The sequence below is a fragment of the Notothenia coriiceps genome, unplaced genomic scaffold (genome assembly GCF_000735185.1).
Source record: "Notothenia coriiceps isolate Sejong01 unplaced genomic scaffold, NC01 NC01_scaffold00003311, whole genome shotgun sequence".
In the NCBI taxonomy this organism is placed as follows: Eukaryota; Metazoa; Chordata; class Actinopteri; order Perciformes; family Nototheniidae; genus Notothenia; species Notothenia coriiceps.
Genome location: NW_011336012.1, coordinates 309,950 through 320,626, shown reverse-complemented (window position 1 = coordinate 320,626; position 10,677 = coordinate 309,950). Strand labels below are relative to the sequence as shown.

The following is a 10,677-nucleotide window of genomic DNA, read 5'->3' as shown; positions in this document are numbered from 1 at the left end:
GAGAGTTAAAATAAAAATACCCTGCTAACTCTACTACAAACGGCGATGAAAATGAAATCGACTGCACGTTGTGTGTAGCACACAGTTATTAAACCTCGTTGTCAACATAAACACAAAAAACATTTAGCAACCCGAGAAACACACAAACACTCTCACACACACACACACACACACACAGACACACACACACACACAGTACGTAAGCTGTGCCCATGGCTGTCAGCCAGTCGCGCAGCTGGCTGTGCCCGCGAATTCCTGGCCCGCAAATTCGCGGGTCTATCTACAGTAGGCTATGTACTGAGTGTGTGTATTTCGCGGGTTGAGTGATGTAAAATGACAGTGGTATCCCGTGGAGGAATTCTGAAATGTTTTACCGTTACATCACAAAAACGCACAGCAGAACCAGACCCTGGAGCGCCGGCCTCTTTATTTACTTACTCCTCTTCATCCCCTATGGGTAATAAGGCTGAGATGAGAACCCTCCATCGTATTTAGTCCTTAGCAATATGCTGCGCCTCTCTTCTCATGTAGGGATGGGTACCGAGCCCCGGTATTAAACGGGCTCCGCCCGGGCCGGAATTATTAAAAGGCAGTGGTAACGTTAAGCTCCGACGTTATCTGACTTTTTATCGATACTGGAGACATTTAAAAAATATATGTCATATGTATTATTGCTACATAAACATTATATCGCAGTTTTAGTTTATCCAACTCCGTTTCTAATATGCAATAAGACTTTCCAATCCAGACGAGATCTCTCTCTGCAATAAGACTTTCCAATCCAGAGGAGATCTCTCTCTCCCGTCTGTGTGCGAGGGGGCGGGGCAGTTTGTAAAGGTCTCCTGACTGTGTTACACACTGTCATCCTGGTTAGTGGTTACTCTGGGTTCTGTCTTCAGGACAGAGTGTTGGATTTTTTTGTTAATTGGATGGGACTTGATTTGATTCAATATTAGAGTCATTTTCTCGTTTGTGTGTTTGTTTAAATATATTTGGCCTTTGTTCATGTGATTGACTGATTTACTCAAATAAAAAGGTTGATGAATTATCATCTAATGATTTGTAGATGATGTTTTATTTATGTTAAAGGTCACTTTGAATGATTTTAACTAATGATAATGTAGAAAAACTAATATTTCAAATTCGGGACGGTCCACATTAATTTCGGGACGGCTTAGATTGTATTTTGGGACGGTGCCGGGAGTACTGTATGGTGTAAAAAGTTAGTCGAGAGCCCTGGGTGCAGTGTTTTTCTACTGCGAATCAGGCTAGGGTTAGGGCTTACAGTATTAACGAGGTCCTCTTTTAATTATTTCCCTGATTCTAGAGGTATTCAATTGCCAACTTTATATCAAATGGATTCTCATACTTTTTTATAATTTTGTCTGATGAACCTACACCTGGCGTGTACCTGAATTCTGAGGAGATTGAGATCTGCCACATACTTGGGAAGCCGTTGGAAAGTGGATTCCAAAGGGTGATCATAAAACTTGTGAGCAGAAAGACAAAAGTTCGTATGATGATAAACGCCAAGAAACTGAAAGGGAGCGGAATCTACATTAACGAGCACCTCACGAAAAGGAACGCGGATATTGCAAGAACTGCGAGAGACNCGTACGTACGTACGTACGTACGTACGTACGTACGTCGTGTGTGTGGTGTGTGTGTGTGTGTGTGTGTGTGTGTGTGTGTGTGTGTGTGTGTGTGTGTGTGTGTGTGTGTGTGTGTGTGTGTGAGAGAGCTTATTTAAAGGGGCTGCATGTCTTTGCTGGGCGGTCGTCACCAGCTCAGCATCACCAGTTTACCGTCTGCTCCTTCCCGGAATAAACTCTGAATATTTTTTCGAAGAGACGACTGCTGCAGAAACAGTCAGTAAGAAGAAAACACTTGATTTGCTTCGATGAATGAATGAATGGATTAAATGCTTTCCGGTTAATCTGGTTTATTTTTGGCTGATTTAAATCCTTGCTGATTGTTTCTCTTTCCTGTTGTTAACAACTTTACTGATTAGATTGCTGATTGACCAATAATTGGTTAACTGCATATGTTTTACTGACTGTTAACCAGTTAGTCTGAGCTGTGTGATTGGTTCACAAACTGGCTTACTAACTGGTTCATATGGTTTACTAAATGCCCCTATTAGGGTTAGTTATTCTCAAGTTTAAGTGATAATGGTGAAAAATGTCCATCCTAGTTTCTGAAAGTACAAGGTGAGGACTATTACAGACTTTAGAAATTCTGTTTTTATTATATAAAAGCAGATATTTTGAAAAAAACAAATATATTTTCTGCTATTTAAGCATGCAAAAATACTGCACAGCTTACCCCAAATAGTTTGCATGATCTAATTTGTATTCAACTACTAATTGACAGGTTTTACTTTGCAGCTGGTGACACATTTGGTGACACAGTTTTAAAAACATTTATTCACATTTTATTTTGCTGAAGCCTTTATCCAAAGACTCTTAACAATTAAAACCCACCATGAAGTTACAAACTCAAAAAAGCAAGAACCATGCAGGTACATTAGCCTTCGATTAGCAGACCATTTGAAAGTGCTTTTGGGTTTGGGTTGCTTTACTGCCTGGTTTACATACAGATTGTTTCCTTCTGCACTTACTGATTGATTTACTTACTGGCTTGTTTTAATGGTGGACCAATAGTCTGTCAACTGTTTACTAATTGACTTTGATTGTTTGTTATTGACTTCACAGACTGGTAATGTTGATTGATCCTGTGTGATTTACTGGCTAAGTGATATATATATTTTTTTTATTTGCTAGCTGGCTGACTGGTTTTGATCGACCAGTAATGGGCTCTTATTGTTGTTTGGTGTATATTTAGTCTGTTAACTGGTGGACCCACTGTTGACTGTTTTAAATAATAGAATTTGTGGCTGCAGTGTATACGTACTCAACAAAACATCGATAAACCGGTTACAACAGGTCCAAAATGCTGCAGCCAGATTACTCACTCGGTCCAAAAAAACATGCCACATCACTCCGATCCTTTCTGCCCTGCACTGGCTCCCTGTCCGTCTCAGAACCCAATTCAAAGTATTGGTCTTCACATATAGAGCTGTCCATGACCAAGCCCCAGCCTACATCAATGACCTCATCCACCCTCACATCACANAATGGTTTGACGGGGCGGGGAGCGTGTGTCTGCCCTCTCTCTCTAGAGGAGATAACCTTCAGATAACGTATATCTTTGCCTCAACCTAATTTGATTTTACGCTATAACTTACAAATACATGTTACTTATGTATTACGTATATAAAAATTTTACAAGAGGTCATGGCTATTTTTCAGTCTATTGCAGGCCTCCGAATTGCAATGGTGACAGAAATTATAGGCCGGGCCGCCTCGGGCAAATATTGGCCCCGAGCCCATGGGTAGGTAGTACCCCTCTCCGCGGCGTAAACGATTCCTGATTATGCTACCTCCAAGAGTAGAGTCGGAATAATGGGTATCCCCTACTTCTCCTCATTCATTATTCCTCCGGCCGCGAGGTCCAGACAAGACGACACGCAAAAAACACTACATTGCCATTTGTAAAGTCTTAAGAGGTGCCCACGTGACAGTAAAATGTAAGTGAGTTGGGCGCTTATGTGTGGAGTCATGTCCGGAATGACTCTATCTGGGCGCCTTAAAACGCCCGGTCCTTAAGCGCCCCGTGTCGGTCGACACGCGACCTTGACTGTCGGACCCGTGCGAATGCACATCACACACAACACACAAAGCGCCCAAGTTAGCAAAACACACAAATACAACTGTTCCTCCAAATTATTGACCACAACCTATGGTGTGTGCATGTCAGCTAAGCAAAGTAGCGGTAAACATCATCTCAATCGCCAATAAAATAAAATGAGAGCAGGGTGTAAGCAGGTTTTCATTAAAAAATAGGAGGCTGGAAAAAAAAAGCCGCGCCCTGCTGCCTGCAGGAATTGAGCTCCGGGACTAACTGTGTTACAGACTGTCATCCTGGTTAGTGGTTACTCTGGGTTCTGTCTTCAGGACAGAGTGTTGGATTTTTTTGTTAATTGGATGGGACTTGATTTGATTCAATATTAGAGTAATTTTCTCGTTTGTTTAAATATATTTGGCCTTTGTCATGTGATTGACTGATTTACTCAAATAAAAAGGTTGATGAATTATCATCTAATGATTTGTATGATGTTTTATTTATGTTAAAGGTCACTTTGAATGATTTTAACTAATGATAATGTAGAAAAACTAATATTTTAAATTCGGGACGGTCCACATTAATTTCGGGACGACTTAGATTGTATTCCAGGAGGATGGTGAAAAAAGTTAGTCGAGAGCCCTGCAAACAATATTTAACTAATTCCTGCTATATTGAAAATGTATATGCAGGATCATTTGCTGTTAAATGTTGAAGCCAGCCATTTCATTTGCCTCTTGTATAAACCAGAGTTTTTTGCTGCTTCCTTTGTTCCCTTGTTGCACATTTTAAAAGTTCACTACAGGAACACACTACTGTTTTTCCTGTGTATCATAAATGGACTCAATTGCGTTTGTGCAACCCAGTGATTCAGGATGACAATAAAAGGGACCTTGAATCTATTGTCTTTTAATTAGCATTAGAACAAGGTCACATTCTGCAGTTGTCTACACACACACACTTCTTCTGACACACCAATCACAGCAGGTATAGCCAGCTCAGTACCTTAAGGTCCTTGTTGAGGCCGATAATAGCAGTTGGTGTGAAGGCCAATGACAGGAAGTGGGAGAGGGGGAACCAGAACCAGAACTGGGTGAAGACCAGCAGGCCGACCACTGTTGGCATGTGAGTGTGACCCGTCCTGGACTGCAGAGAGATGGTCATGTTACGTCCACCTGGACAGAGGGCAGAGGAGGGGGAGAGGGTGTCAGTGTTATGGTACACACCTACATGATATTGTAAATTCAACAGATGATAGACAAGTTTAAAAAAGGGGGGGCGGGGTCGGTGTGTAGCAGCGCTGCTGGCTTCCTCCAAGTTTACAGTAAAATAAACTGGTGGTGTGACCAATGGCCATTTACAATTATTAGTACTATTACTATTATTAGCATTAGTCTATATTTTGGTTGAAACTAAGCCAGAAAAAAAAAAAAAAACATAAATAATAATTAAAAAATATATAAATAAAATCGAATTTTAAAAATTATTTTCGATTATGGAGACTGTANGATTTTCTTAGGTCATTAGAGTTTATTAGAACCCATTTCAGTTTCAAAACTAGATCGTAGCCAAAACCAATAATTTGTCATTTTAGTTATATAAACATAACATAAGATTATATCTTGTCCTTAGTTGATGGAAAACGCACAGGGTTGACTTAGAATGCAAGCTTTGCAGGAGAGTATCAGGTCAGGGTTTGTGGCCTGTTTTTACCAGCTGGTGTTATGGCCGGGCATTTGCTTACCTCTGATAAAACAATGATTCGCTTTTTTTTCTTCCGCCGTCTTCTAGCCGATAAATGGCCCAAATATTCCAGCCAGTTTATTTCTCCCAAGCATGCTGGCTTTAGACTTTTTCCGGTTGTCAGGTCATTTTTGACGGACAGGGGATTGCAACATCTTCCGTAATAATCCATTATTACCCGGTCGAGTGCACAATTTATCACTCACTCGCGCTGACGGGGGGGCGGAGGGTATTCGATTAACGCAACCACTGCTCCCAAGCCCTGTTGTTGCCATTTTATTATCTGTTAAATAAGGTTAGTTAGACCATGAGTTAGACCCGAGTCTTCCTGACAGTTCACAGTGTGCCGCTGCCCGGTGTAACTCAAATGTACCGCCGCGCGCAGCACAGCCACACAGCTGCTGCCCAGCGCAGCACCGGAAATGGAACTGCTGGGAGAAAAACTGACTATCAGAGATGTAACGTTATCTTTGATAATATTTCGTCTCCTCATTTTTCGTCAACGAAAGTAAAGAGAGATTTTGGCATAGTTTTTATTTAGTAAACTACATTTTCGTCTCGTCACTTTTCGTCAACGATATTGCATGATGATTTCTTTGCAGTTATTGTTTACTGCCGTCGGTGCCGTCTCGTCATCGTCTCGTTTTCGTCATGGAAAAAAAGGTCGTTGACGAACATATTTCGTCATAGTTTTAGTCAACGCAAATTAACACTATCCAGAAACCAATTCAAAGTATTGGTCTTCACATATAGAGCCGTCCATGGCCAAGCCCCAGCCTACATCAATGACCTGATCCACCCTCACATCACAACCCGGGCCCTGAGGTCCTCTGAGCAAGGCCTCCTAAGGGTGCCCCGAACCAGGCTAAAGACTAAGGGGGCCCGTGCCTTTGAGGGCGGTGGCCCCAAGGCTTTGGAACAAACTCCCCCAGATAATAAAAACCTCTGCCTCAATAAAGATTTTAAGGGGCAGTAAGACCACCTTTTGCCAACAGGGCCTTTGGTTCGTCGGGGGTGGGTGGTTAGTGGCTATCTTTTATTGGTAGTCATTAATTAGTACCATATGAAAAAAATATAAACCATGACTGTAGATTTATATACTTAATTATATCTACAATATATTAATAATAAAAAGTACTAGATAGAATATGAAATATCCAAATACAATAGTAACATGTACGTAAAGCACATATTGATAACAATACACGAATAGAATATAGAGATGAGAGTGGCCATATAAAATAAAGTTTTAACTTACTTACATTCAAGAAGGAAAGAGAGAGATCTTAATTAAGATTATAGTCCAGAGGTCCAACTGCTGTGTGTCACCAGGCTCTGTGGACTTTCTTCATGACTTATCTCTTCACCCCTCTTCTTCTTCCTCCTTCTGTTTTCCTTCCAATACCAGCAAGCACACAACAATTGTGACACTCTGAAATTGATGTGTAAAAATAATCTCTTAGATAGGCAGTGGTCATTTTAAAAGGTAAAGTGGTTTTATTTGTTCATGCAAAATATTGTAACTTTTTCCGAATGTGACATTCACTACGTTACACACTCGTGCTTCAATTTTGCTAACCAGCGGTCAACGGCATTGTACCGGATAAAGGGCGGAAATTCTCTAACGCGGCTTGCACATCCAACAAACAGAGGCGCCAGCTAACTAATAAGAGCAGGGCTGGGCTCTGGGGGTTTCAGACCAGAGGGGTTGAAAAGAGGGTGCTGCAGACAAGGGCAAGTATTGAGAAAAATAAAGAAGCTTTTTGAACATTAGAAGCATGGAGACCACTAAATACCGATGATAACCTGAACATTCCAGCAGGATTTGAGGGACTGCTTTAAAGGTAGAGACAGCAGAATACTGATCATTAAACCTGGAATCCGAGCAGGAGAAGGACTCTTTAAGTAGAGACCACACTAGATCACTGATGGATACCCTGACAATCAGAGCACGGAGAGGCCTTCTTTTAAAGTAGAGACCACATACATACAGTCACTGATATACACCTTGAACAATCAGCTAGGAGAGGAACTTCTTTCAAAGTTAGAGCACAGTACTGATATTAACACCTGAACATCACAGGAGAGGACTCGAAGTAGACACTACATCTGATATGTCACCTGGAACATCAGCAGGGAGGTGGACTCTTTAAACGGGTAGGAGACACTAACATACTTTAGATATACACCTGAACATCAGCTTGGAGTAGACTTCTTAAAAATAGAGAGACCACTACATACTGAATACACTGGACTATCAGGCGGAGGAGACTCTTTTAAAGTTAGACACCTTACATATCTGATATAACCCACGCGTGAAACATCAGAGGGCGACTTCTTTAAAGTAGAGGCACTACATTACTGATATACACCTGGAAACATCAGCAGGAGAGAACTTCTTTAAAGTAGGACACTACCATATTGCATAGTACACCCTGAACATCAGCAGGGAGAGGACTCTTTAAAGTAGGGAGACCTCTACATACTGACTATACACCCCTGTAACATCAGGCAGGAGAGGACTCTTTAAAGTAGCAGACACTAGATTATGATATAAAACCCTGGAACATCCAGGGCAGGAGAGGGACTCTTAAAGTAGAGACACTACATACTGATATACACCTAGGAACATCAGCAGGACGGAGGACTCTTAAAGTAGAACCTTACCATACGATAATCCCCTGGACATCAGGGCAGCGAGAGGACTCTTTAGAAGGTAAGAAGACACTTAGCATACTGATATTAACACGCTTTGAAACCATGGCAGGCAGGAGGAGACTCTTTAAAGTATAACCAGCTTCACATGACTGATATACCACCTGAACATCCCACGCAGGAGAGGACTCTTAAAGTAGAGACACTACATACTTGATACTAAACTGCTGGAACCACCCAGCAGGAGAGGGACTCTTTAAATGGTAGAGACACTACATTTACTGATATACACACTGAACCCATCAGCAGAGGAACTCTTAAAGCCAGTATGAGACAAAAAAGACGCATTTGGAACATGAAAGGCATATCGACGATCATGTCTGTGGTTTGTAGAATACTAAGACTGCCAAACTAAGAAAAGGTTTTTCTCTTTAATTGGTTCATTTGTTCTGTTTTTATTTCAGAAGGCTGTATGCCATAAAATAGTATGTGCTGGAGCATAACTGTGTGTATAAACTAACCAGATTTGGATCTTCGTGGGGTTCTTTACACCGTGGTCCTGTGCTCTTGGTGTTCCAGTGTTGGGTGTGTAGGCTTGAAAAAGTCCTATCAATAAAATACATCTCGGTGCCTATATCTTGCTGTTCTTTCTTTTCTAAGGTCAACATTGTTTAATTAAACCACAAACCTCCCCCTGCTGTTCGCAGTCTTCAGAGCTTTGGATGTTGTCCAGTCTCTTGTCCCAGTTCGGTCGAATTAAGGCCTTCAATTCCAAATAAACTATAATTAAGAAATAGGACGACCCATGAAGCTCGTCGTGGCGCCTCGGGCCATTCAATTGCCAAACTTTCCAAGCTACTTGGGGAAATTGGGGACATGGTGTCCGTTCTCATGTTGTCCTCTCCTATTCCCTTTTGATTTGGTGTTTATGTTATTTCTTTCTATTCTCTTAATTGGTTTGTCCTCTCTCTGCCCCGCCCCTTCATCCCTCCCACCACCATCTTGTTGTCTGTTCTCTCCATTTCCTCAACTCCCCCCTGCCTGTCCTGCTCACACCAAACAGGCATCTAACTCCCCAGACTTCTCAAGCCCACAACCTGACAGGTAAAATAGAAAATGGACTCAACAGGTATCAATCCTGCTCCATGAGCAACAGAGCGAGCTGCTTTGGATTCTTTACATGTCATTACGGTGTTGGAAAGCCCTTCACGCGCCTGACCCATAAATTTGCTCTAAGGAGCAAAGAAGGGGAAAGAAAAGGGAAATCCAATTAAGGCGAAATGTGAAGAGAGGGAGGAGAAAAAGTTGGTCGCGCAAATTCTGTCTCACACGGCATGTGTTTTTTATACCACCCAAGTGGATTCAAATGATGTGCGTGTGTGTTTCTGTGAACTCTGAAAAGGCAGGGACAAGGAACCCCACGGAAGACTGTCGAGGTAAGAGGTGCTGACAAGCTGATACTTTTTATTATATATAAACCTGAAGCTTAATGGCATACTGCTATGGCGCTGGTTTAATTGACGGCTGGTGTCGCCCCAGGAAAGAGCGCGTATGCTAAAGGATGGCAGTGGGAGATGTCGTGGTGGCCCCACCCATAACACCAACGCCACATGCTGCTCATTAACATCCAAAGCCACACTTTCATCTCGTAATGAGCCGAAGAGCCTGTCGTGAGGACAGAGAGAAAACACCGGGGGGCAGGGAAGACGTAACAACTTTTCTTAATTAAATTGACTTTTCTTTGTCTTAACAGGTCCCTGTGAATGTTGTTTACACTGTAAGAACAAATAAAACGTGCTGGAATGGACAGGATTGGGAACCAGATGATGACATTCGGTAGTATATTTCCATGAAGCACATGATGCATTGATAAATTCCCATAAGGGTATACAGTATGAAGTTTAGTTGTTAGGCAGGACAGACATAATTCTGCTTCGATTTTTCAGGTATGTATATTTCAGTGGCGACTGTATGTTTCTACTTTAAAAAAGTCCTCTAATGCTATGGTTCAATTGGTGTATATCAGTAAAGGGGGTAGTGGTGTTTCATATTCTCTTTAAAAGATCCCATAACATGCTTGAACATAGTTACTACGGGCGTATTTCTGCTCAGAATACCGACAATTTAGGTGTCCTCTACTTTAATACAGAGTTCGCTCTTCACTGACTGATGTTTTCCCGGTTGCTGCTGTTATCTACGCTAATCTGGCATATAGTAGTAGTTGAATCTCTACATTCTAAAGACGCAGTCCGTTCTGTCCTCGCCTGATTGTTATTGTCAATAAGTGTGAATTAAAATAATACAGTAATATGTAGTTGTCTCTATCTACTATAATAGTACAAAGTACCCTCCTACAGGTTGAATGTTTGTGTATTGAACTTTGGTAACTTCGCTGTGCTCCCTCGGTTCACCATTGACAGTGTATATCAGGTACTGTAGTGTCTCTACTTTAAAGAAGTCGCTCTTCTTGGCTTGATGTTTAGGGTGCATATATCTTCAAGTATGTAAGTGTCCTTGTACTTAAGGAGAGTCCGTCTCTTTGCTGACTGGTTTCATGGTGTATATCAGCTTCGATTCTTAATGTAGGATATGTTT

At 41.6% G+C, this 10,677-nt stretch overlaps 1 protein-coding gene across 1 annotated transcript in view; it reads right to left on the bottom strand.

Annotated features, from left to right (window-relative positions):
• Window positions 1–10,677, bottom strand: part of psmd1 (proteasome 26S subunit, non-ATPase 1) — a 58,811-nt gene that overhangs the window by 11,224 nt on the left and 36,910 nt on the right. Inside the window, exon 13 of the mRNA XM_010766389.1 lies at window positions 4,690–4,859. Coding sequence (XP_010764691.1) covers window positions 4,690–4,859 — 170 coding nt within the window. The remainder of the gene's footprint in view (window positions 1–4,689; window positions 4,860–10,677) is intronic.